Here is a 25,851-nt window from a genome sequence, read left to right as displayed (position 1 = left end):
TCTGGATTTAGGGATCATGAGTAAAACCTCACAGCTCCAATCCTGATCCTCCCACAAACACAGCAGAGTACAGACAGAACAGCAACAATTGCAGTCCCTCACCGAACAGCGATGTGAATCATACAGTACCGTAGATGGACTTCTGCCAAGGCTCTAAGCTATAAAACATGAAGTACTCTAAGAAAAACAAAAACTCACTGCCCTGATTCAACTAAAAGCTGATGGCTGCAAGTATGCTTTACAATGTGCATGACAAATAAGGGTAGAATTGAATATTAAATCCACAGCATTTCATAATGCAGGATTTTCTTCCTAACCAGAAATGCAATCTGTTATCTCACTAATTTTGATTCTGTCTCTTTCTATCTTCTTCATTTTAGTGGTGACTAGATCTGATTGAGAATTAGTTTGCTCCATTTAATCCTAATTCATGTATGTCTCTGAGACTTCCTACCTTGTCTGCCTATCCTGCTGTGGATACCTATAATGCAATGATCTATACTTCACAAGGTTTTTATGATGACAGCAAGCCAGAGTAGGAGCTTCAACTGAGCCAAACCGTACTTGTCATTAACCTCAACATACATGTTGTCTTAATATTTACATCTCATTCCAAAACAGCAGGGAATGGCTGCAAATGTCAGTCTCGGGTGTGGACTGGACCTAGGCTGCTGCATGGTGTAGGTGTCAAGAGTCTCAGAAGACGCCAGGGGAGGCTTATGAGAGGATCCAGCACAGCATCGAAATACCATCTCGGCTGCCTCTCCTTGCTGCCCTTCCAGGGAGCTGTCTCAGATACTTAAAGCATCTCCTCCGGAGGCTTCTTGTGAGGCAGCTCAAGAGTGAAACTTTACCCCACCGCACAGCAAATCCTCGCCTGCGCAACGAGCAGCCTCTGTGTACCTCTCCACTTCAGCGGGGCTGAACTGCTCCTGTAGATATTTTCATGGCAGCGGGTAGCAGCAGCAGCAGCCTACCCTGTGAGTTAGCTTTCATTTGTACCAGCTGATCACAAAAGAAGAAACAAAGATATGTGTTAGTCTAGAAACAGTACACAAGGGATATCATAGACAGATTAATCTGGCGCCTTGAAGACAGCATAATTCATTTGGATGAAAAGGGGATTCTCCTCAGTGACACAGAGAAAAATCTCCTTTTATCCTTTTCTTGGCAGAATTGTGAAACACAAGGAGCAGCTCCTCTCCATGGGAAACACGGAATGCTATTACAATTGCTGACACGACCCTGGCCAGAGATACTCAATTAGCCCCATGTCCAATTCCCATGTCCAGGCTTCTGTAGACACCTGGGCTTTGTGATTCAGTTCCCTAAAGATACTGTGGGCACAACACCAATGCTCCTGTCTCCTCACAATCACAGGACCCGTGATGTGGTAGGCACCAGTGGAATAACCAGAACAGGAGCATTTCAGCCTCTGCTGGGAGCTGAGACTGCAAACCTAGCACAATTCATACCAGCCTGTAACATGGACTAGCAGGTCTTCCCTCTGTAAAGGTTAAGTCCAGGCCAGTAACGGTCACAGGACATCCCTGCACATGGTACAGCTTCAGCCCTGTCAAACCCTGCCCTCCAGCCTTCCCTTGAAAGATATATTATTGTAAGCACAGTGAATTCCTTGTAACTGTCAAGAGGCTTTATTTTTTCTTCTCCCCTGTGATGAATTCCCTGTTAACCAAAATAATGTGACAAGGAATAATTGTCAAAGAGGTGAATTCATGCTCAGCTCTGTTGATGATTTGGCAGTTTTTGAATTTGCACAGACAGCAAGCAATGTTTTTTTTTCAAATATACTGGACTTGAATGAAATCAAATGTGCTCACAGTAAACTTCCAGTTATCCACATTTCATAATTGAGAGAACTGTGGACAGATGTAGGTCAAGATTTCAGTGCAAGGTTTACTGAATCTGTTGACTCTATTCAGAGGTGGGTAACTTGGCACGCCCTGTAGATATTTGGTTTTTAGAGGGAGTACAGGTCAGGTCTCTTAGAAAATGAGACTTCTATGAAGGTCTGCCCATTTCGTGCATCGTTATGCACCACTTCATAACATCTCAATTAGACTCCTCTCTACTTCAACAGCTATTTTTGCTGTAAAGATGTGCAAAAGGGGCTATACTCATTTCTCATCAAGAACCTGCATCAACACTCCTGAAAACTCCCATTAGCTTGAATGTGAATTGCCTTATGCCAATATAAAGTTATAAATATGGAACAGCACCACTGGCACAGAACTGACACTATTGTAAAATACGAGGTACGATTACTTTGGCCTGTTTTATTCTGTGTGCTGCTTCAGTAATACAGCTTCCAAGGCCCACCAAAGTTTGCAATAATCCCCTAATTTGCATCAGATCTCTATCCTCTTTTCAATGGCATTTTAATGTCCCTGTGATTCCACTGGGCAGTGATGCTGGGCATACAGCTTTGGCAGGGGGCCACCTGAAATACGGAGTTTCATCTGCAGCATTTTATTAGCAAAAGACTAGGTAATGGAAAGAGTGTTCAAAGAAGTGTAAAAATAATAATAGCACTGAGATATTGATTTATAAGAAACTGGTTTTAGATTACAGCAGGATAAGCAATACTGAAATTCAACAGCAAGTAAAAAAAAGAGTATCTAAAATATTACTATAGAGGGAAATGTGAGACACAAGGAGCAACAAACTGAATAGAAGGCTAGAGAACAGAACAAGGTGTATCATCAGCACAGGGAGTCCTAGAAAAGAGTACAGCACATCAGCTTGACACTAGACCTTGGTAAAGGCAATGGGTTATGTTAGTGTTTTGCAGGCAGGAAAAACAAGAGAGATGAACAACTTGCCCCAACAAACTAGCCAAAGAACCAAGGAAAGTCAAGACCAAGGCTGTGGTCTTCATTTCCATTAGCTGTAACATTGCATTTCCGTGGGAAAGGAAATGATATTAAAAAGATACCGGCTGGGGAATATCCCCCTGAAGACACTGTGTGTGCATGGCTGGAGACAGGAATACAGGCTGGAGAGATCCTGCAGGAAAACAGTGTTGCTGCAACACCAGTGTAAGTGCAAAGACCAGAGGGGCAACTAAACCAAAACAGATTGCGTCATTAAACCGCTTTTCTTTCTGGAAGGCATCAAGATTAATCAAGAAAGAGCTAAAAGTGAGTCTTTGATAAAATGCTTAAGCAGCTACACTTGAACGGCAAATTATTTGCATCAACTAGAGGATGAAACAGTAGTTTTCCATTATGCTGCAGGAAATAGTGGCTTTCTAAATAACTCTTTCAGCTTTCCTCTGGCACTTATTGATTATATCCAATAGAAATTAAGAGTAGAAGGCAATTAAGTTCAAAATTTAACGGTGTTCTGCTCCTGTTAATTTACTGCCTGACCTGATCAATATGTTACACTGGATAACAATCTATTGCAGCAAGGTTTGGTTCCTCCAGTGTCACTTCCACTAAAATTATAATAATGACAAACAACTAAATTTTAAGCTAATAATACATAAAAATAATAAAATAACATATGAAATAATTAAAAATTGGATTATTCACTGTAGTGGTGAAAACAACAGCTTGAAAACCAAATTGACTTTTACAACACAGAGCTTGGACTTTGTCAAAATATTAAATAAGCTACAACCTCAGCCTCACAGAACCCTCTGGAAATCGAAAACTCAAGCAAGTTTTAAACATCTCACATACACAGCAGTACAAAACATTCACCCTTAATCTAGAGGGCAAAACTGAAGTGGGAAACTGAATATCAATGGTAGTGAAAGAAACAATATTGTGCTGTAGTCGTTCTTTCTTTTACATAATAGTTAAGGTCTCTGGGTGAATAAATACAATATAGACTTCATGTATAACAAGCCCTACCAAAATGGGAAGTTCTGAGTTGATTTGCATTAGGGTGCAGGTTTTTTTTGGACTTCCTTCCAAAGCCTTGTAAGCACTTTAAAAATAACTAAGCCAATTTCCTGCAGAAAGAAAGGGATGCGGTGGGTGGCATTTGTCACCTCTTATCCCCGAAGGTGGCACATGAGGAGGTGCACAGAGGCAGGGTGAGGAGCAGGTAAGCTTCCATCTCCCACCACCTGCCTCACAGTGGCTGCTGCTTCCCACAGTGCCATGCAACACTGGGTGGTCTTGGGGACCACAGGGATGCTCCTGCAGACATAACCCTTGAAAAGGACAATCCAGGTGCAAATAGTGATCATCTTTTCAGCATGTACCAATCAACAGAGCATTTCCCCAGAGAGGTATCTACTTCCAGGAGCAGAATCATCAAATGACTCTCCCTGCGTATCTATGTGCACACATGCATGCCTATGTAACTGGCTGCATTTCATCACTTTTTTGCCAAAATTCAACATGTCATCATAAAGTCAAAACAAAATATGATGAGGTTTTCTGAAAACATCCTCTTCACTGATCGGCTGTATCCCTACCAGCATTCACTCTGTAGCCAGCACACCATTAATCACTACGAAACATTTTCATTTATTTTGACATCAAAGAGAAATTGGAAGGAAGAGTATTTTTGGATGGGAATGGAAAGCAGGCTGTAGGAATATCTGCTTTTATGTTAGGGTTTCCCCAGACTGCGAGTAGAACAGGACCCTGTGGGTTTGCCCCCTACGCTGTATGTTTTTGTCTCATCCTTCACAGGTACAGTAACAGTGATCTGAACAGTGTATGTCTAATCCATTTAGTTACTGCACACTCTTTCAGGTTTCTAAGAAAGAAAAAAATTCCAAATGTTTGAGGTTATTTACTGTATCCAGTATTACCTAACACAGCAAGTCAGCTCCCACTCTGCAGTGTAACCTTTCCTCACTCCTGTGTTGCCCACAGCCTAATTCTTTTTTTTTTTTTTTTCTTTTTTTTCCCCCACTACACAAAGCCTGTACTCCCGCCCTTGCTGGATGCCTACCTTGTTTTGCAGCATAAAGTAGCAGACTGTGGTTCCTTGCTAGACTTGGGAGTGCAAGTATAGATCCCTTGGTCTCTGCAAAACTCCTGGCAAGAACCTCTCAACATCTATGGTGGTGTTTTCTTAAGGAAAAAAAACCACGCAAAAATAATACTATAATAATTCCAGGCACCTGTTATTTTTAGCTAAAATTGTGGTAGAAAGCAGCATCATCTACATTCTTTGACATATCATAGTATGCCATGAACTAAGCAAATACAAGGGCAGACAAAACCAAAATATGTTGTACAAGCAGGACACCACACTAACATAGCTGATTTGTATTCTGTGGAAAGCTACATTCAGCAAGACCTAATGTTTCAGGAAATGCTAGCAGAACAAGCACACAACCCATACCCTGAGCACAGGGATACTGCAGTAAGCCTTGCCCATAATTCTGCTCAAAACCTGTGGACTCAGCAGAGCCAGGAAGGGCTCTGGCTGGCCCTTTTGCTTCTGAGATCCATCAGCACTGCTAATATTCCTGGCTAAACATTTCCTCCAGGTCCATGACTATTAGACGGTCTTTTTTAGGAAGGGGGAGTAAAAAAAGCAAGAACACCAGACTAAAAATGCAGCAAAACACAGCAATAGGCAATTAGTGTTTCCTAAAATGGTACAGGTATCCAGCAAAAAGAGCTGCCACAATGGTGGGGAAGACACAGTGTAACAGGTCATTAAGATCCAGGTGGTCCTTACAGGATTTCTACTAATGATGCACAGTTGAAATTGAAAGAGCTTTGCATTTTTAATAGCAGTCAGCAATAGAGACCAGTGCGTTATATTTGTTACTTATCTCATACTATGTAAAACAGAGCCTACCAAATGCTTCACAGTTAGCGATTTATTTGATTTAGGAATGTATTTTGTGTCTATGAACAATCTGCTAGCTGAGTATGTTGATTACATTTTGGTTATTTTAGAACTATTTGGTGAAAAAATTTAAAAAGGGGGCAGTTTGTTCTCCAGCTACTGTGGTAACTTTTCAGGCGTGCACTACTGAGAATTTATTAGCTGAGTTGAAATCCTTCAGTCTAAACCACAGCCAATTTATTCCTGTAACGCTACATCCTCATAGGTCATCATCCGTATGGATTAGACCTCAAACCTGGAGGTTGCTTAAAAACATGAATTTCTATTGTTATTTCTATTGGTTTAATAGTAATCCAATAATAAATGATTCTAATACCCTTTTCCTTTTCAAATGCCAGACTATTTTTCTTTACAAAAATAGACAGGAAAGGGAAAAAATCCTAATTAAAGAAGGTCAAATCAGTAGGGCAGAAGTTCCTTACAGGCTTTAACATATAAAAGCATTCACAGACAGGTTTTTTTCTATACTAAATATGTTTAGCAGTATTTTTGGCATTTCTGCTCCAGATTTCCGTATTACATCCGAGTCAGGGTCACCTTTACACACCACCTGTACTGACCTTTATAGAACCAGCTCCCTCGCCTCTGAAGACCAGGAACAAACTCCGATATGCTCAGTTCAGGCAGCTTCTGGCAGAAGTGGCAGAGCAACCTCACCATTTGCCTCCTGACTCCCTGGGATCTGCTCAGCCAGAACAGCCTGAAGGTGCAAATCGCCCACAGCTGCTCCCCACCAGCAGCTGTGGACCAGCAGCCCCTAAGGATGTGGTCTCACCTCCCCGGGCTGGAGGCTCTCCGGCAGGGCTCCTGCCTCATCAGAGCTCCTCATTTTGGAAACGAGCACAGAGCGGTGGGAGGCTGCCAACACTAACTTCCTAAAGGTTAATACTTACAACTACATTTTGGCTGATATTTTCAAAGCTGCCTAGAGGGAATGGATGCCCAGTGCCCATTAATTTTAATAGGAACTGGGCAGGCACAGTCCTTACGAGGCTCTGACTATTTCAGCCTATTACTGTTGGTGACATAAGGTTTGATATTGCAGGAGGCTGATTACCTGCTGGGAGCACTGAAGCTAATGCAGCTCCGATATCTTGGCTTGAAAATTGAATATGCAAAATGCATGAAAAGTGTGGCTATGCTTACCATAAATAATGAGTTTAAAATGAAAGTGGTTCACATTGAAAGGGTCTAACCCCAAGCCTTGTTACAAATGTGTGTTCCTGATTATTTCAGGAATATACTAATTCAATACATTGCACACTTCCAGGAGTTTTCACTAAAGGTCTTTGCCTAAGGGTTGCTACATTCAGAACATAAGCCTCTAACCTGATTTGTCAATTTATTCCTTTCATTGGGAAATTGTATCACCTTTCAGTGCCAGTAAACAGTTAAACGGATCTGGGTGGTAAGCAATTACATTTGAATTTTATGCATTTCAAAATCTCCCCCATTCATTTTATTTACCAAACCCGACTACATACAATACATTTAGACCACGTCCATTGTAATCACAGATCATTTCTGATCATGGTTTCCAGCCTGAAGTGTGTTAATGAGCAAACTCAGCTGGGAAATCTGCAAACTCAAACTGATAGGTTTTGCTAGAATCCTCACTTGTGGGCACCAGGGGTCATTTGAAGAATGTAAGACAGGTATCAAGGCTATAATTTACTTAATTTCTGTTTGCAAATGCTGTTTTTTTGCAATGACCACACAAAACTTACAAGCTATGTTCCAGAGGAGTAGTAGAAATGGATTCTGCAATACTCCCTCTGCTGGGCTGTCGCTCCCACATGGGCTGGCTCCTCTCCCCGGCTGCGGCTGCTGCTGTGCCCAGCTTTTCCTTTGGGAAACCTGTGACACCAGAGGCACTGCCCCCACACCCCCCCGTGTCCCCCAGTACAAGCATATATACAGTTTGCTGTCTCTCTAACACACCAATGAATTCTCATGAGTCTGCTCTACAGCTCCTCTTCCTCACCTATACGAGTCTGTGGTCCATCCATTGCTCCTCAGTATGCTGTTGGTGGTATTTTATCAAATGATACTGATTTCTTTGCCTTTTGTGGGTATAGCAGAAGTCACTGGGAGTCTTCAGAGCTAGCTGACATCCCTACTGGTGAGCCCTTGCCAATCTCCTCCAAGAGTTTGGACTGTTCTAATTTCCAACCTACATCTAATAATGGGGGGTTTATTAAAACCTCCACTGTTTTCTTAGCCTTTCTCCATCCCTGGTGCCCACGCACTAATCTGACAGCAGATTCATACTCCTTCGTGCTTTCCTTTGCTGCCCTACAATTCTTCTCTCTCAACAGAGGCTGCCTGTTCTCCTGAGCAGCCAAAGCCTTTCTCCACACTTGGGCCCACGAGTTAATTAACTTCCTCTTTTGAGGCTGAGTGGCCAGACCTGCACATCCATCCCAGGAAAGGACCTGTCCCTGTGCTAGAGAGACATATAATGTTTCTCCAGCTCTGCCACGAATCCCTCGCCCAATTCCCTGCCTGACATTTGGATGAACCAAATTCATCACAATACACAGACAAACAAGAGAAATGAATAGCACCAGTGAAATAATGAGGCCAGGCCTTTGCTGCTTGCTAAGCTGAATCCCAGAGGAAACACAACTTGTCAGAAACTATACGGATTTTCTCCTTTACTGCTTCGCTCCTGTGCTCTGTGGTTCAAAGCAGTGGTCATCCTCTTTTCCCTCATCCTGCTCAGTGCAGTGGGTATCTGTGTCCCTGGATAATGATCTCACTAATGTAATACAAGTGTTCATTACACTAATGGACTTTGTTTTTTTTAATTTACCAGGGACTACAGGTGCTTTAGTTTTAAAATGTGTTCATCCAGTTAGCCATTTTCAAGAGGGGGAAAGGAATTTTTCAAAGGAATTAGAGTTCATTTGATATTTGCATAACTATATTACATACAAGTGCATTTGATGGTATATCATGGAGGGGTCTGAAAAAAAAGAGAGCATTTTGTAATAATAAACCAATACAGAGATATGTTTTCTACTCTCATTTGAGTTAATGGGAGATTTGCCATTGCCCTCAGTTAGGACAGTGTCATTTGCTTCTCAATTTTATTCCTGAGTGATGGTTTGTGCTGATGTTTCACCTTGCTGTTTGTGAGTTCTGGGAACATTAGGAAGATAAAAAAAAATAATATGTACTGACCATGCACATGCATCTTGAAAACTCTGCTGTATGCTTGCTGCCTAGGAATTGTAATCAAAAGGAAATGATTACACAAAACCACATATTAAAAGCAATCCATCTGCCTGCAGAATAGGTTTTATGTACTAACGACACAGGGCAGAATGCTTAAATTGTAAAGCACAGCTCCCTTCCGCACTGCTGTCTTTTGCATGATAGTTTCAAAAGGGAGAGGCAGCACTTTTTAAATATTATTGAATTTTGCCATACTACATCAGCACTTGTGCTTGCTTAACCTTGAGCAGTTATTGTAGTAGACTGAATGGTCTATGGAAACAACTCCCAAAGAGAAATAATGCTTTCTTTGAGATATTGTATTAGTAAACTGTTTTCTGACACCTATGTATGCAGACCTGTTCCAGAATCTGCAGGCCATTTATGTGCTGAATAGCACACTCCCTCAGCAAAGTCCAAGATCGGAAATAAATCCCTTGCTTGCAATGTACTTGCTTGATTCCTAAATGTAAGGCAATTCTACAATGTTAATGCATGAAAATCACCCAAACCAGATTACGAGCTGAGGGGTTTGTGTCCCACAGCTACCTGGTTGTATTCTGAGAGAAACTGGACATGTGCCTGTGAACAATTTTATGGATAATCAATTCTTGGAAATCAATTAAGCACTTATTGACTTGCCCACCTCTAGTTGCAGTTGCCAGATTAACTCATATAGTTCAACACAATGGACAATCCCAGGTCTAAATTAGTGACTTGTGTTTGAACTCACTGCAACAGCGGAAGGATTAACAGTGTGTATTCTTCTTACAAAGATTTGGTCATTGTCTCTTTAAAATTCCAGTGTGTAAGAACTTCAGGTTCTCATCTTTTAATTTAAAGAGACCACACTATGTAGCAGCATTTTCCATTTTTACTTAATCATTCACTTCTTTTGTGTTCAAATCCTAATCCTACAAACCACATTCAAGCCCTGTGAACTAGCTCCATATTTATAGATAGAAGGTAGCTTTGAAACAAAAGCAGAAAAAGACTTAATACTCTGCAATACTCTGATCATGTATTTTCTGTACTGTATTAGAGACACCTGTAGACAAGCAGCATTTCACAGCCCTGCTGCACTGAATGCACCGTATCCATTGCAGAGAAGATATATGACATGGGTTTATACAGAATTAGCTATTTAAAAATATGGTCTTTCCTGGCAGAGATAGATTATCATCTGAATTACTGCAAGGGATACAGCACAGATGCTAACCCCACCTTAGCATCTCTCTAAGCTCCTCTTGGCCACCGATTAGCTGAACACTGGTCCCATATATTCCCTGAAGGCTGTGAGCAAGGATTAATAGCCAGTGACCATTCTGTTCATTTTCCTAAACTCAACAAACCATGTCCTCATTTGGCACAAACCAGCAGGTCTCCCTGGATTTCGAGAGCCAGTTTACACCAGCTGAAAATCTGTCTCTGGGGGTCAAACCTCTTTCCGAGAGCATTCTGAATGTTGTACTTGGACTGCACACATGTGCTTTGTCGCCCAAGGCACAGATAAACCCAGTGTTTGTTTAAAGGCATGGTGTGAAGGTTTAAACCTTTTACTCCTGAGACACAACACATTCTGTATCAGCTGGCAATATCCCTGCACACAGATGCAGTGAAAGGTAGCAATGCCTTGCTGCAGCCACGCTGGGCAGATGCAGACCAGACTCCACACCTTGCGGTGGCTGTGATGGATACGAATATATCAGGTGCTTCACACACATGTCCCTCCAATATATCCAGCTCTTACTCTTTTGAGCAACCTCTGTGTTACCTGCCAAGCAAAGATTTTTGGCTCTGACACAGCGCTGCTCACCCCAGCTTTGTGACCTCTTCCTGGACAGGTTTTTTCCATCTAGCTCATGACATATGGAAAGCTCTCTCTCAGCATTGCTGGATGCTGGCTTGTTGCAAGAGGAGCCTCTCTTAGCATCACTGAAGCTTTTTTGGTGGTACATCTACCAACTGTAGATCTGCAGATAGGTTGCAGGGGGCTGCTGTCCCTCTTCTGGGCTAACTGAGGTAGATCTGTGCATGTAAAAGCTGCAAAAACTCTTTCTCTTCGTTGTTCTCCATGCTTGCCAGGCAGCATGCCCAAGCGTTATGCTACCTGAACTCACAGGGCTCACCTGCATGGTCCTGCCTGTGGCTTCACTCCTGCAAGGGAATTTTCTCTAAGCTATCTTTTCCCAGCCAGTTTGTGTTTCTTTTTCCCTGCAGTGCCTGGCACACCAACGTGACCGGCTGCCCTCCCTGCCTGCGCTCCCTGCCTCCAAAACCCCTTACCAGGCTCTTTCCAGTGCTGTGATTAACACTTAATGCTACCTATAAGAGAAGAAAGCTCCTACTGTTTTTCCATTTAGCCTCTAGCAGGCTTATTGCAAGTATTTTAGATAAAGGTTACTTTCCTCTGTATGGAGGTGAAGTAATTATATGTTCCTGTGTGTCTTCACACTGCTACGTGGCCGTGCCGTTCTCTAATTTCACCATAAGGCTGCTGCTTGTGCACCTTGGTTGGCCACGAGGGCTCCGCTCCCTCAGTGTCAGCACTGAAACCTGTCAGCTGGAGCCTGGAAAAATGACCACCCCTCACACAGATGTAGATAGTGCCATGACTTATGGCTTTCCCCCCCTCTTAAGCAGAAAATGTTTTTCTTGCGGAAATTGGGATTTAAGTGAGCTCTCTGCACTTCATCAGGGGTGGATTAGTCAGCTGTTCTATGGGCTTGATATTAAAAAGGGAGGTTGCTTTGCTACGCAGGAAACCGCAATGTCAATTGGAAAAGAAAGAAATATAAGACATAGGTAGGGAGATAAATTATAGCCCAGATGAAGATGTACTCACATAAACCCACAGTCAGACGATCTCATTAGCTGCACCATCTTCACACCAGGAAGACATGATCATCTGTCTACTGCTCCCTAATGCCTGGCGGAGGTTTGCGTGCGGCACGAACAATGCAGCCCTCGCTGGGAGACCGGGAAGGGCCTAACTCTGCTGCGGGCTTCGGCTCAGGCTGGCTGCACATCTGACCCTTGAATATCCGCCCCCTGTGCACCTTTATTGCTGGGAACATACAAACGTGCCTAAACCACAATGGGTGCTTTGATACACCAGCCACGGTAGGATGACTCTACAACACGTGCACAGATACACAGATATATTTATGTATACACACACATATATATTTTCTACATATAATTGTTCAGGGAGAAGCATGGCCGCCCTGCTCTCCCCAGGTTGCTCGCTGATGGTCCGGGTTCAGGAGGTGATGCTGTGCTCTGACATAAAAGCTCACCTACCATCAGCGGGGTCAGGCACATACCTCCGCTCTGTTCTGTTCAGCCTCTGCCCTGCAGATGAGAAGGCAAACTGGTAATGAGAGCTGCTGTGCCTTGGTAAATGAACTAATTACTCTGCGCCTTCACTGCCAGTTTCGCTTTCGCTCCCCCTGAAGTCAGCACCTCTCAGGACCTGGCTGCAATTTCAGGGTGGCTGCAAGGGCGTTTCAAGGAGACATGTCTGGACAAAAGCAAAGTCTTAAAATATTCCAGTACACAGTTAGGCTTCTCCCCCCCAGCAACTTTTTTAATAGTGCATGTGATACGCTGCAAATTTTTTTTGAGCTTACTAAATGGGTGTCAGTGGGGAACAGACACATTATTTTTTTTCTTCCTTACAAATGAAGTCATCTGAATTCACCAAATCAAAAAAATACGAGTCTCCTGCTCAGTTCCAGTGGTGCTGCAGAAGGACAGGGCTATAGATTTTCCCAGGAGTGTGGAATAATTCACCAAGCCTGCTCGTTATTCATATAGACAGTGCATTAATAATATGGGACCCTGAGCCTCTTCTTATCTAGGCCGAAGCACAGCTAGAAGATGAGAAGCTGACTCCTTGGATTTCAAAAAGCATTTCCCCCCTCTTTCTTCCAGAAATAAGAATTGATTGAAAGTATTTTCACAGAGTGGGGGAAAAAAAAAAGCTTTCTGGTGATACCACCTAAAGTACACATTAGATAAATAGAAAACTATTGGCTTTGTGACTGTGAAATGTTTTCACTTGATGTAAGTGCTGATAGATACAGGATTATATCTAACAAAGTATTTACTAAGGACCTGACCCAAAGTCAATAGGAGTCTTCCATGTGACTCTACAGGGCTCAGATCCTGCGCTTACTCCAGGGAGAGCCAGAAAGTGCCTGTAGTTCCCCTGCCCATCTCTTAGCCGGTGCGCTTTGGGTAGCACGAGTGTGAGAGGATGCACGGGTGCTGTGGGAGGATGCACGGGTGCTGGGGGAGGATGCACGGGTGCTGGGGGAGGATGCATGGGCTGAGCACCAGCTCAGGATCCCACCAAGTGATGTGCTACACCTCTGCACTACAGGAACACAGCGCTCTTGAATCATGAATGCTCACTCTATAGTAGGCATCTTATCCATAATTTAAAAAATAAAATAAATTAGCTCGTGTCCATGGCATAGCTGGTGACATACCAGGTATGGCCTTTTCATTTGCAGGTCCATGGTGAGAGAAAGGAGGGCAATGTCAGCAAAGAGAACGTGTGCTGATGAAAGCTGTCCTCTCTCTGCTCCCACTACTGAACATGGAATAACAAGGATGTTTGGTACCCACCGTCCAGTGGCAGGACTGCAGGGTTGTGGGGTGCTGGCCCAGAGAGGCACTAAAAGTGACAATGCTCCCAATGGTCATTAAGACTTGTGTTTAGTTTGTTAATGCTTTCCTGATGAAGTCTGATGTAAATTCACAGGGCCACAGGGTGGCTAGTGATGGATAATCCTCAAACTAACAGAAATCTGAAGTATGTACATGCACATTAATATTTTGTATATTACGGAATGATTTGAAACTTTATGTGATCCAAAGCCAGTCTGGGAGAGAGGGAAATATTGGAGTAATTTTATTTTATTGTTCTGTATCAGTGAGTGATTTCCCTTTCCCCTGATGCATGACTGGTATAAAATAGGACACCAGCAGACCATGGAGTCTAGTCCTGCTGCCTGAGAGCTAATGCTTCAAATCCCGTGTAGCAGACAACATGGAATTGGATCATCTCCGATATCTGCAGAGACCTTTCTTACAAGAATACCTTAGAGGAAGAGATACTGCGCAGCATTTTCGTAGCACCTTCCTTTTTCCTCATTGGTTTTGACCAGTGTTTAAAGCGCCTTGTTTCCTAAAAGCACTGGCAACATGCATAACCTGCGTGGAAGTCCCTTTGTGGCTGATTTCAAAAGCCAGCGGAGGTGCTTTTCTGTTATTCCATACCCTGTGCTCCAAAAAATTTCACAGATAATTGTGCAAGAAATATTGAGGTTGCCTCTTAAAGAGTTTAAAAAAGAAGAAAAGGGAACAGAAAAATTCAAGCATTAAAAAGATGTGTCTGAGAGCATCATTGGCTCTAACACAGTAAACTTCAGTATAGATGAACAAATTATGTATTATTCAACGGCCTCAAAGAACACACGGACATAACCACCTGCTGACTGTACAGAATGGTTCAATACCACTGTAAATGATATGGTACAAAGCACATTATTCACAGCATAAAAGTGACAGTATTAAAATTACAAATATCTTGTATTCCTATTACATTTTTATAGCAATCATATGAAGTGCTAGAACTGAGAGAATATTATCAGAGCTTTTCTGTTCATATGTACTCAGTAACCCCACGGGTTCACTTGGCCTCTGTTCCCACCTCCTTCACACTGGCTATTTGTGACCAGTCCTGTTTACTGATATCCTGGAAGGAACATGAGCAGCCACTGCGAAGCGCAATGGAAAGTAAAAGTGTGTACCATTACAGGGAATGGGAAACTTCCAAATAGGAGAATTTTCACGTGCTTTCAGCTAGATGGAAACTCTCAAGGCCAATCAAATATTCATGTTGTTTGTACTGAGTACTAAAATGAGTTGCTTAAAAAAATCCCAAAACAACAAAGTAAAACACAGAAAAAATAAATGAAGTAGCCATAACACTGCTTTGCTAATGGAAGCAACCAAAGAAAACTGCAAAACTGCAAGTCATGTGTAGACAAGTCATGAAGAACAACAAAAAACCCCAACCCGAACACAAGTGTATTAACCCATTCACTGCTGCCTCTCAGAGCTCATGAGAGAGCTCATTGTTGCTCTCTCGCTCACACACCCAACTTTATTCATGCTGTAGAAAATCTTAGCTTATTCAGAAAGGTGACATCAATCTTTCATAAAGATTAGGCCAGTGAAGAATGGGAGGTGGACTTACGTTCCTGACCCACATATGACAGTGTTGGTATAACCTTTACATTTGACACTGTCACAATAAAGTTATTTTGAAGTTATGAAACCCCATACAATGCCAAGATCTGGTAGAACCACCGAACCTGGAGCAGTCTGCAGCCATTTACTTGAAGAAAATATCTTGGGATGTAAGAAAGAAAAGGCAAAATGGCTTTTCAGGAGGCAGCATGAATGTGAATCCCTCAATATTACTTAAATATTTTGAGAATGTGCTGCGTACATCTAGAAAAGGTTCAAATAGAAATGTTAAAGGTATTTAAAAAACAATTTTTTTCATCACTGTTTCTCTATGCTAAGTGCATTCCACACTGAGAAGGAAGATGGGGTAGGAAAAGAAAGCTTTGATGAAGTAATGAAGAAGATTAAGAACACCTCCATATTACGCATATGCAATAGGAGAAATCTTGGTCCCACTTAATGTAAAAGATGTACTGAGAATGGTGAAAAATTCTAAAAAAGACAAATATCTACTAAAAAAAAGAGAAATACATGAGCATTTTCCTTTTTCTGTTTTTCTGGATTCTTTTAGTTTTATGTAGAATAACAGAAAATTAAGTTATGAAAATAACACTGAAATTTTGGAGCCACTGACTGATCTTTATTCTCAGAGGTGAACAGATTTTTCTAAAGGATGTGGGGTTGACACCTGAAAGGACAATCGTCACGTGCCCACTGACCTTGCCAGGAAGATGCAAGAGGCATTGCTATGAAGAAGCAGAGTGCATTACTGGGAACATTTCTCTTATATAACCACAGTACCAAAAGCAGAAGTTGGTTAATAAAGACAAAGGAATAAAACTTCAACCCACAGGAGAAATCGTACTAGCCATGAGACAGCAAGCAAGAGGACAAATCCCACCTGAGTGCCCTCATAAACCCACAGAACCTATTGCAGGAGGAGGAAAATTCATGGGCTTCTGAAACAAGGAAGACAAGCTGTTTGTAAGCGTAGCAGGGAGGGAAGGTGCAAATTCAGACACATGGCTCAGAAACCCCTGCAGAAATAGCCTGTATGTCTGCATGTCACACAAAAACTAACAGGAAAATGAGAGAGAGCAGGTCCATCAAAATGTGAAGCTAGAGGGGTCTGCAGCTAGTCTGAGCCGCACATTCAAGGCCTTTGCTGGCCCCAGGACCTCTGAAGTGTGCGGGCAGCAGGACAGATCAGGAGTTGCTCTGGTACCTGCAGACAGCCACCGCACACACTGTGTCCAACAGCAACGCGGCATCGCTGCAGAGTGGGTTGGTAACACTCCCAGCTGCACAGGTCCCCTGTACTCAGGAGGCAGAGGGCAGGCAGCTCTCTGGACATGCTCGACACTGCTTTCCCGAGAAAAAGGGACCCTTTCAACCTGCTCTAATACAAATGAAGTAAATAATCCATTTGGGACTTGCTCTGAAGAGGTATTTGTGCAAATGGAGAAAATAATAACAGCCATGAAAGAGAGCTGAATAGACTGATGCCCATGGTATGTGCTACTGCCAAGTGGCATGCAAGATAAATTATAGGGAGGGAAGGGAGCATTCAAAATCATCCTTCAAAAAAAAAAAAAAGACCTTGAAGTAGCGAAGGGAATCATGAAAGTAAATGCGCAGCAGAAGAGGCAAAGAAACAGAAACTGGCATCTCTGTTTCATGACAAGATTTGGCTTTTGTTTTGCTCGCACTGTTGCTACTACATAATTCATTGATGATTGAGGCAGGTTTTAGGACAGTGTCTACCGAATGAGCCGCAAGGAATAATTTATAACTTCTGAGGCTGCCACAGCCTGGCCTCACTTCTTTTTTTAAGATGAGGCCCCAAAGACAAAGTTTGCTGAAGCTGGCAGGAAGCGATGCTCGGGAACGCACAGCCACCTCCCACCCTTCGGGGTACAAACCGCACACACTCGGCCTGAACTTCTGCTCACTGAGGCGGAGGGGGGACACACGAGCCCCACGTACCACGACTGTGTGCTACCCATGATGAGGTCTCGCAATAAAAGGACAAAAGGACCATTTGTCACGCCTGATAATTATTTAAAAGTTGAAGCTGACTCCTACATATGAATTTATTCTCTTAAACAGGAAACAAAGCTGGCTCTCCACGCAATTCCCACCCACGCTGCCCAGTTGTGTCCGGAGCAATGGCTGGTAGGAGTGGAAGGCAATGCATGCAACATGAACTCAAACTGTCAAAGCATCAGCTTGGATGAGGTGTTTTCTGATGAATCTGGACTGAGAAACACCAAAAGCTTCACTCTGATCCCATTAAGTCATAGTTTGGCCAACAGTATAAACAGGGCAAAACTGAGGTTCAACTTGTTTTATACACACTACTACATAGCCATCGGGTGGAGATGGCTTGAGGCAATAATCAACCACAGATGGGAGTCAAATTGCTGACATAGGATCCTTGTCACCTCTCAAAGGTGATCAGTTTGTTTGGGTGAGAGCATACTGCTGACCTGAACACCCGTGCATATTTAATTAATGAACCTGAGCAAGCTTTCTTAGGAACAGACCATGGCTTGGAATTGCATATAGTGTGAAACCCTGTGTGAGATTTAATGGTCTCAATCTTTTCAACATGGTAGGTAAAGAAGAAAAAAAGTTGCAGATGACCTTTTGAAATGTCCTCACATAAAAAAAGAAACAGCAAATCCCAAATCTTTGTATGAGTTAAAGTACTGACGTCAATGGGACTCTCATGGGAAGTTTTGGGAGTTTGCCTTAGCAAGAACAGAACTACTAAATAGGTCAAAGTTTTGACTCAAAACAGGTCAGTATGTCAAAAGTCACAATACAAAGTCCAGGATAAAACAAAGGCCAAAGAAAATGTCCCTTCTATTAATTTTTACAACCAGCATATCGGGCTTTTGAACCATTCACCAGCCATCTACAAAAGGCTGACTACAACAACTAGACTTGAAAGGGGAAGATATTCCTTTGTAGTTCACATTTTTTGGCTTTGAAGTCACTGTGAGTCTTACCAGTGACTTCAATGGGACTGGCTTTGCGCTTTTATATTAGCCATTGTTTTATCCTTACTCCTTTCAAAATTCCAGACAATAACATTTCTTTTTATTGTAATCCTGACAGAGCAATTAGGCTCCAGTCCACACCTGCACCCAACTTTTTTTCTTAACACAGCATTCTTTGAGCTCCTCTTCTCTGAACAGAATTATGAGATTTGAATTAATGGTGTCTTTCTGCTCTATCCAGGGCCTCTGTTTTTCATGACCTGCTGAAGAACATGAAATTTTTCAAGGCTTGTACAGCTAACTTTGGTTAAGACCACTGTAGGTCTCACTTATGGTTTTATGAGTGTGTCTAACAGAAAAAGAAAAGCTTCTTTTCATCAGGGTAATTAAGCAACAGCAGAATAACAGAATGTGGATTAAAGTGTAATCATTCACAGGTGCATTTGTAGCATGTTTTTAGTCATGAGTTCAGAAGGTGGATTGCACTCCCAGTATAACAAGCTATGAAATACTGCCTCATAATTTTAAAATTTGAAAGCATTTTTGAAATAAAACATTTTCTATCTTTAATATAGAAACCAGATATGTACAAACCACAAACACTTGCTGAGAAAACATGAGGTTCTCATCCCTCCAAGGTATCCCTGATCTCTCATCTTTTTGATGTTGAACGTGTAAGCCTCAGAGCTTTGCCTACATGATCCTCCAGTCCACAACACCCACCGACACTCCTGTCTAACTCTGGGCTACAACTGGCCCAGCTCCTGCTCCCCTGCTACTACCTTTGCAGCATGTGATCAAGCAAAGGTACCCAGAAGAAAACATTTTTTCCCCATGTTTGCTTGCACAGGTCTCCCTTCTCACTCACCTGGGGGGAAGCTGAATGCCAAACGACAGACCCAAAGACAAAACACCGGATTCTTCCAAACCCTGCAGTTACACTGCCACCCCTGGAAGTACAGCCCGGGGAAGGACGAGGAAAGCCCAAGGCAGAGCCTACCTTGACCCTAGCCAAAAGGATCCCTGTCTCTTGGAACCACCTTTGGGCTGTGGGGTGGTATAAACAGTGGTGCCAGACAATTGTTATAAAGAATAGCAAGGAATTTTGACAAGTTGCTATGTTCACAAAGCTGCTGCACAGAGGGATTCTGCAACACAGAGTGGCTTGTTTGGGAAGGGTAACTGATGGGATTAGTACCACATACTCTCCGTCTTCTTATGCTATTTACATTTTGCTAAGCACTTGCTAGCCGCAGCTATCTTCCTGTTTGCTGCACGGTTTCACCTTGCAGCGGTGGCGGGGGAGCCCTGGAGAAGAACACACCCTGTGGAGCCAGACCTGATATGAAACCCAGACACAAATAACATGGTGTTTTTCCTTCAGCAAAAAAATCCCCATGACAAGATACGGCACCAGTGATTTCAAAAGATAAAGGTTTTTTCCTGGCTTTCGTTAATGTTTATTACAGGATGAGACCACAGGATTCATTTATTTATCTGTTTTAACACTGACTTTTCAAATGGCTAATTAAATCAAAATGAATGGCTGTTGTCCTTTGAAATATTTCTGAATCAAAACTAATGTGGCACTGGAGGGGGGTGGGGACTGTGAAGTGATGCAACAGGTAATTTTGTCCAGTGATTGATTATGGGCTTGATCCTGCCACAGAATCTGGTATGCTTCTCTAAGTGCCCGTACTGAATGCTATACTCTCAGTTTTTGAATAAATCTTAACGTGACCCAGGCACACAGAACCACGCAGTAGAGTAGCAGACAAGGCAGTGTAACTGCGTGCCTATGCTTCGAGGCTTTTCTGTTTTGTTAAACAGAGAACACAACACAGTTCCTATGCATAATCTATAGACTTAGAACTATTTACTGGATGGTACACAAACAGAGACATATATACAGGAGGATCTACTTGCCATCAACACAGGAAGGTCTGTTTCTTGTAGTCCCAGCCACTTTCCCAGGTAGACAGGAGCATTTTACTGTTTGTGATCTTTCCTCAATTCGATTCTTATTACAGCATCTGTGTGCTGCTATAACTTCACACGTTCCTCCTTCTGGCAAAAAAAGAAAAAAGAAAAAAAAGAAAAAAAGAAAAAGAGAATATTGACACTCTGATTAGGAAGAGCAGCAGTGGCTAATCAAAGCACCCAGGCATGCTCCTGTCTGTGTCTCTGCACAATTCTGTACAGGTGGGATTACAATGTTGTTTCTCCCTTTGTGCATGCTCCTGAATAAACCAGGTGCTGCTATACTTCAGTTAGAATAGAAAATGTAGATAAATGTCCATCTACAGTAACTATAGCTTGCCTCTTAAATTAGAAGCTTCTCTGACATCAGCAGAATTTTTGGCCTAAAAACAACTGTGTCAAAATCTGGGCCTGAAGAAATGTAGGTAACAAACTGCAGTAAATGTGCAACAACTGCTGGCTAATTTTGCTCTTGTTATATTAGAAGCCTCTTCCCCCAGATGTTCTCTCATACAAGGATGGGACTAAGGGAATCCATCCAGAAATTTCCAGATTTGCCTCTAAACATTTGATTCCACGCCAGTACTCAGCTCTTAGGGAATGACAGTCAGCCTCTCTGCGTTACAGGGTGGTCCAACAGCCCTTCCCTTTGCTAGCCCACTCACAGCATTGGCAGGTTCAAGGCAGGAAACATTCCCATTGTGTGCAAGATAACCAGGCACCACCTCCCTAATTGTTCATTATGAAATTTGCAATAGTTTGATTAGGTGGAGAAGACAAAGGAGTGATAGACAGACGGTGGCTTAGTGTTTATGAATACTTGGCGTTTGTGGCATATGCTATACACGGAAACAAAGTGTCAGGTGTATTATTGCCATGCGCCTTAGCAGTGCCGTGCAAGGAGATGAGACACCACAGTGGGCTAATGCACTACCCAAGTAATTTCTCGATCCTCAGTTCAGATTGTATTTAGCTCATAATCCCCAAGTATTTAATAGTGCCAGTCTGTTCCCCACAGATATCTGGTTATTTTATGAAATTGTGGCATAAATTTGGCAGGGTTTGATTAAACTTAAGACAAAACATCATGCACAGCCTACTGAAGAGCAGGATGTGTAAGAAGGTTTTCTAGAAATACATCGGCCACTATGAAATGCTAAGCGTATATTGCTTGTAGCATAGCAGAAAAAGCATTATTCTTGTCTTTGGCTTTCACTCTTTTTGAAACAATTTTGAGAGCTTTTAAATGCTATAGTAACCCTGCAGCCAGGTAGGAGAATACACAGTGTGGAGGTGCTGATCCATGTCTGCCTGTGAACAAGGGATTTTGGAAGAGGTCTGGGAGTCTGGTGGCACCTCCCTGCTCAGGAGCAAATCCTGTTACCTGGTGATTCCACAAATGTGACATTTCTGTAGTGAAGCACTGGGGTAGGTGGGCAGGGAGGATGTCCCTTGACTATATGTTTTTAAGGTCATATGGTGATTTTCCATAAGATGCTCCCACAGTATTAAGTGGTACAACAACTACCAATGAACAGGGACTCCACGAAGTGTGGAAATGTTTTATAATATTACATTTTCACACCACTGACCTACCAGGGTGAGTCAGTGGATGAAAGCCTGCAAACATCCATTAAGGTAAATGAGCTTAGGTTGTGTGGTCATGGGGTTAAGCACTGATGAGTTTGCAAGCAGGAGACAGGACTGCCTCTGCAGTAAATATTTAACTCATCTGGAGAGAAATGGTGCTTCATGTATTAGTTATTAGGTGAAGTTGGCCTGCTGACACAAGCTTTTTGAAAGCCAATAGGTGCCACAGAAGAGAGATCCCAACAATTCAGAAAGCCATCATTTGACAAACGGGCTTTTAAGTGTCTCTTAGGAGCAAGAGGAATTGTGACAATCAACTCAGTCCCAAATGCTTGTATTTTTCTACGGAGTAATTCTTCGAATAAACTCCCTGTTCTCCCATCCAAATTGTATTGAAAGCAATGAAAAGTTTCCCATTGGTTTAATTCATCTTACAGTCATGCCCTAAGAGAAGAAAGATTTGTGATTTTATTGATTGCAACCTCAACAACAGAGATAATGTAAGCAGCAATAAGTGTTTCTAACCAGACTATATGTACCATGTAGTAAATAGCTGTGAATAAGTTAAATGCTTAATTTTCTCTATTAATTTGCTGTATGAGTACTAATAACCACACGAGCTAGTCTTGCTTATTTGGTTATCTATTCAAAATAATGGGTTGCAGTGGATAAGCTTTATAACACCTTCAATTTTTATGTGAAAGCTCAAGTTGCTGCAGCAATAAAAAATTTAACTAAAAGTGTATAGTTGTTTAGGAGTGGCAAAACATAATGAAACTATAAAAGCAACAAAACGCCACTTTTTCTTACCACTAGACAGTTAAGTATATTAATTGGAACTTTTATCTGCATGGACTATAACTGTAATCTAAATAATCATAATAATAAAAATGAGAATAAAAGGACCCTTCCCAGTGTTGACACAGAAGAAAGAATCCATCTCACATGGAGAAAGTTCTGCGTGTTACACACCCTGTTTTCCTGGAAAATTCGTTATGTGAGATCAGATTTTTTCATTAAAGCATTTTTAGCCTATGAATGACTACCGAATAACATTGCATGCAGTGTGTTTTGGTGGTATATATTATACCAGCCATGAATACAGGTTAGAATTTTTAAAAGCCATATACAAAATGAGAATAGATAGAGGTAAATACAGACAAATACAAATGGACACAGTGAGACTAGGAAAAAATCTCATTGAAAAAGCACACTCTGGATTAGGTTATTCACAGAAATATATATACCACAAGTATGCTGGGTGGGGAGGTTCAACTTAAATCTCTATTTCAGCTGTACGAATGAAGAAACAAGTTAGAGTGGGGTAAGGATCATGAATCCGTCTTCAGTTTCCACTGGGAAAAAAACCCCAAACGTTTTCAGATGCATATGTGAAGTACCTTTTTACTCTGTGATTTTTATTTTATATTTCCAACTTTTTTTTTGGGGTGTGGGTGTGGGTGGGAGGGTAGTGCCAAGAAATGCTGTAATATGAATATCTGAGGACTTCTGTTCCTGAGCCAGTGATTCTTTCTCAGAGGTTCTTCTAGATTATGGGAAGACCTGGAGAGATGTTACAGTGCTGGGAGTCCTGAAAAAAATGTGAATTATTGAGCTGCTAGGCTGCAAGTGCTACAAAAGTTTGAATCCTTGTCACAAAACCCAGAAATATTTTTTTTTTTTTTTTAAGTTTATGGTCTATTGAGCTGGCTTTTTTTCCACAATAACAGCCTCATCCAACTCACTCAAGTCAATAAAGGATTTGCCATTGATCTTAAAAGGTGAGGAAAGGGCCCTAAAATCCTCTAAGTATGTGTCTTCTGAATGTTTTGTTGACAGTTACATTTTATGAAGTAGCTGCTTTATCCAGCTGTCAAGAAAAATAGTTTATGCTTTTTTAATTCACTTCTGACCCAAGAAAATCAGAAAAAGATTAGAAATAGAATAGGAGCTTGCAAATCAAGAATAGTTCTGCTCTTTTTTTCAAGAAGCTTCAGAGGTGAATAGAAATGTCCTAACGTGACTTATATCCTTTTTACACCAAACATTAGGAGGACTTGATAGTAAGAACAGCTAATCCTTTCTGAGCACGCAGTTCACAGGATGCCCTCAGCTTTGCATGCAGGAACTGGCTTGCTGGGAAGGATTCTGGGCTGCTGAAGATGGCAGCCAGCTGTGGCATTCTGTCCCTGCTCATATTTCCTAGCCTTCTGGAAGTCTTTGTTCTTCATAGGCTTAAAATATGGAACTGTAGAAATAATAAAACATTCTTACTGTAGAACAGGGACAACTGTTACTCCTGCAATGGCTTTAATTCTAATTGGAGGACACTAAACTCCTGAAATCATGCTCATTTTGGTCTCTATTATAAAGCCACCTTGAGCTTACACACCACAGGGTGAAATATTTTTTTGTAGGTATGAGCCTATTGTGGGTAGCTGTGATTTCAAATATCTCATCACCTATAGGGTCTAAGGGCATGCCTGGCAGAAGCCAAAAAGCCATCTTCTAGCCATCCCTGTTTTTTTATACCTCTAGCTGAGAGGTAATAATAAAAGTATATTTTGCACTTCAAAATTGTAACTTGACTGTATTCTAGCCAAGCCTGAACTTACCAGTAAACAAACATAAAAAAGGCAAACAGCAGTACTGATTTGTGTTATACATTGTGGAAGTCATTAACTATGACTCAGGTAGCAAAACTTACACATTCTGTCTGTGACAGTGATGACAATTTAATAGTATTTGACTGCTGAGTTACATGGAGCATCCTGCAGCAATGAGAGAAGTTGTTTATCAAAATGATAAACATGTTTTCATTTCCTCCTTGGCTGCATGTATGTGATCAGAAGTCTAAGGCCATCAAGAATTCACTTATTCTGGCCACCAGGCAGACATTAAGCTATTCAGGACCATCTGTGCTTGAAATGAGTTCCACTTAATGGACCTTCCTAGGGCAGGTCAGTCATAATGAATGCATGTGTGCATGAATGCATGAGCAAAGCACCGCTTAGGTGAGACTTCTCGGGCTGTTTGGCGGAGGCACAGACAGTTGATAGATAAGATATGCCTTTCTTTTGGGGTCATACGCCCAGTGATTTTAGAATTCAGATCCTCTGTTGCATTTGCTTCTATCTCATCGTCAATGCACCACACAGTCTGATCCAGCTGAAGGTTGTTGTAAGAACTTGTTCATGTAACTTGAAAAAAAATAGTGATACCCATACACCTTCATAGGCTTTGGTGGTCAAATTCTCTGGCCCTCTGTTACACCATAAGCAACCCACCACGGGAACATGAGGAAAAGAAATCACATGGACCAATTTTACCAACATTTCCAGACACAGCTCATTAGTACTATGACTGGTTTTGATAGTTCTATTTATTTATACAGCTTCAGCTAGAGAGTCCACGTTCCAGCATTATCATCCTGTCTGGAGTCACATACCATTATACTGTGGCCAGCAGGAGAGGGCAGCGCCCGTCCCCCTGCGCTGGGCGCTGGTGCGGCCGCCCCTCGGAGCCGGGGCTCAGGTTTGGGCCCCTCAGCCCCAGCCAGACCCTGAGGGGCTGGAGCGTGTCCAGAGCCGGGCAGGGGCTGGGGCACAAGGCTGAGGGGGGGCGGGGGGAGCTGGGGGGGTTCAGCCTGGAGAGGAGGGGCTGGGGGGGCTGATCGCTCTCTGCAGGTGCCTGACGGGGCGGTGGGGGGGTATCGGTCTCTTCTCCCAGGTGACAAGCGACAGGACAGGAGGGAACGGCCTCAAGTGGTGCCAGGGGAGATTTAGGTTGGAGATTAGGAAAAACTTCTTCACGGAAAGGCTGGCCAAGCATTGTTACAGGCTTCCCGGGGAGGTGGTGGGGTCACCATCCCTGGAGGTGGTCAAAAAATGCACATATGTGCTGCTTCGAGGCATGGCGTTTTGGTGGGCTTGGCAGTCCTGGG

The 25,851-nt window shown here is 42.4% G+C and overlaps 1 protein-coding gene across 1 annotated transcript in view; it reads right to left on the bottom strand.

The window, feature by feature from the left end:
- The window catches only part of TAFA1 (TAFA chemokine like family member 1), a 231,608-nt gene that overhangs the window by 26,086 nt on the left and 179,671 nt on the right, over positions 1 to 25,851 (bottom strand). Inside the window, exon 3 of the mRNA XM_005432562.3 lies at positions 20,265 to 20,405. Coding sequence (XP_005432619.1) covers positions 20,265 to 20,405 — 141 coding nt within the window. The remainder of the gene's footprint in view (positions 1 to 20,264; positions 20,406 to 25,851) is intronic.

The sequence above is a fragment of the Falco cherrug genome, chromosome 4, assembly GCF_023634085.1.
Source record: "Falco cherrug isolate bFalChe1 chromosome 4, bFalChe1.pri, whole genome shotgun sequence".
Lineage (NCBI taxonomy): Eukaryota > Metazoa > Chordata > Aves > Falconiformes > Falconidae > Falco > Falco cherrug.
This window is presented reverse-complemented; position numbering and strand designations above follow the sequence as displayed.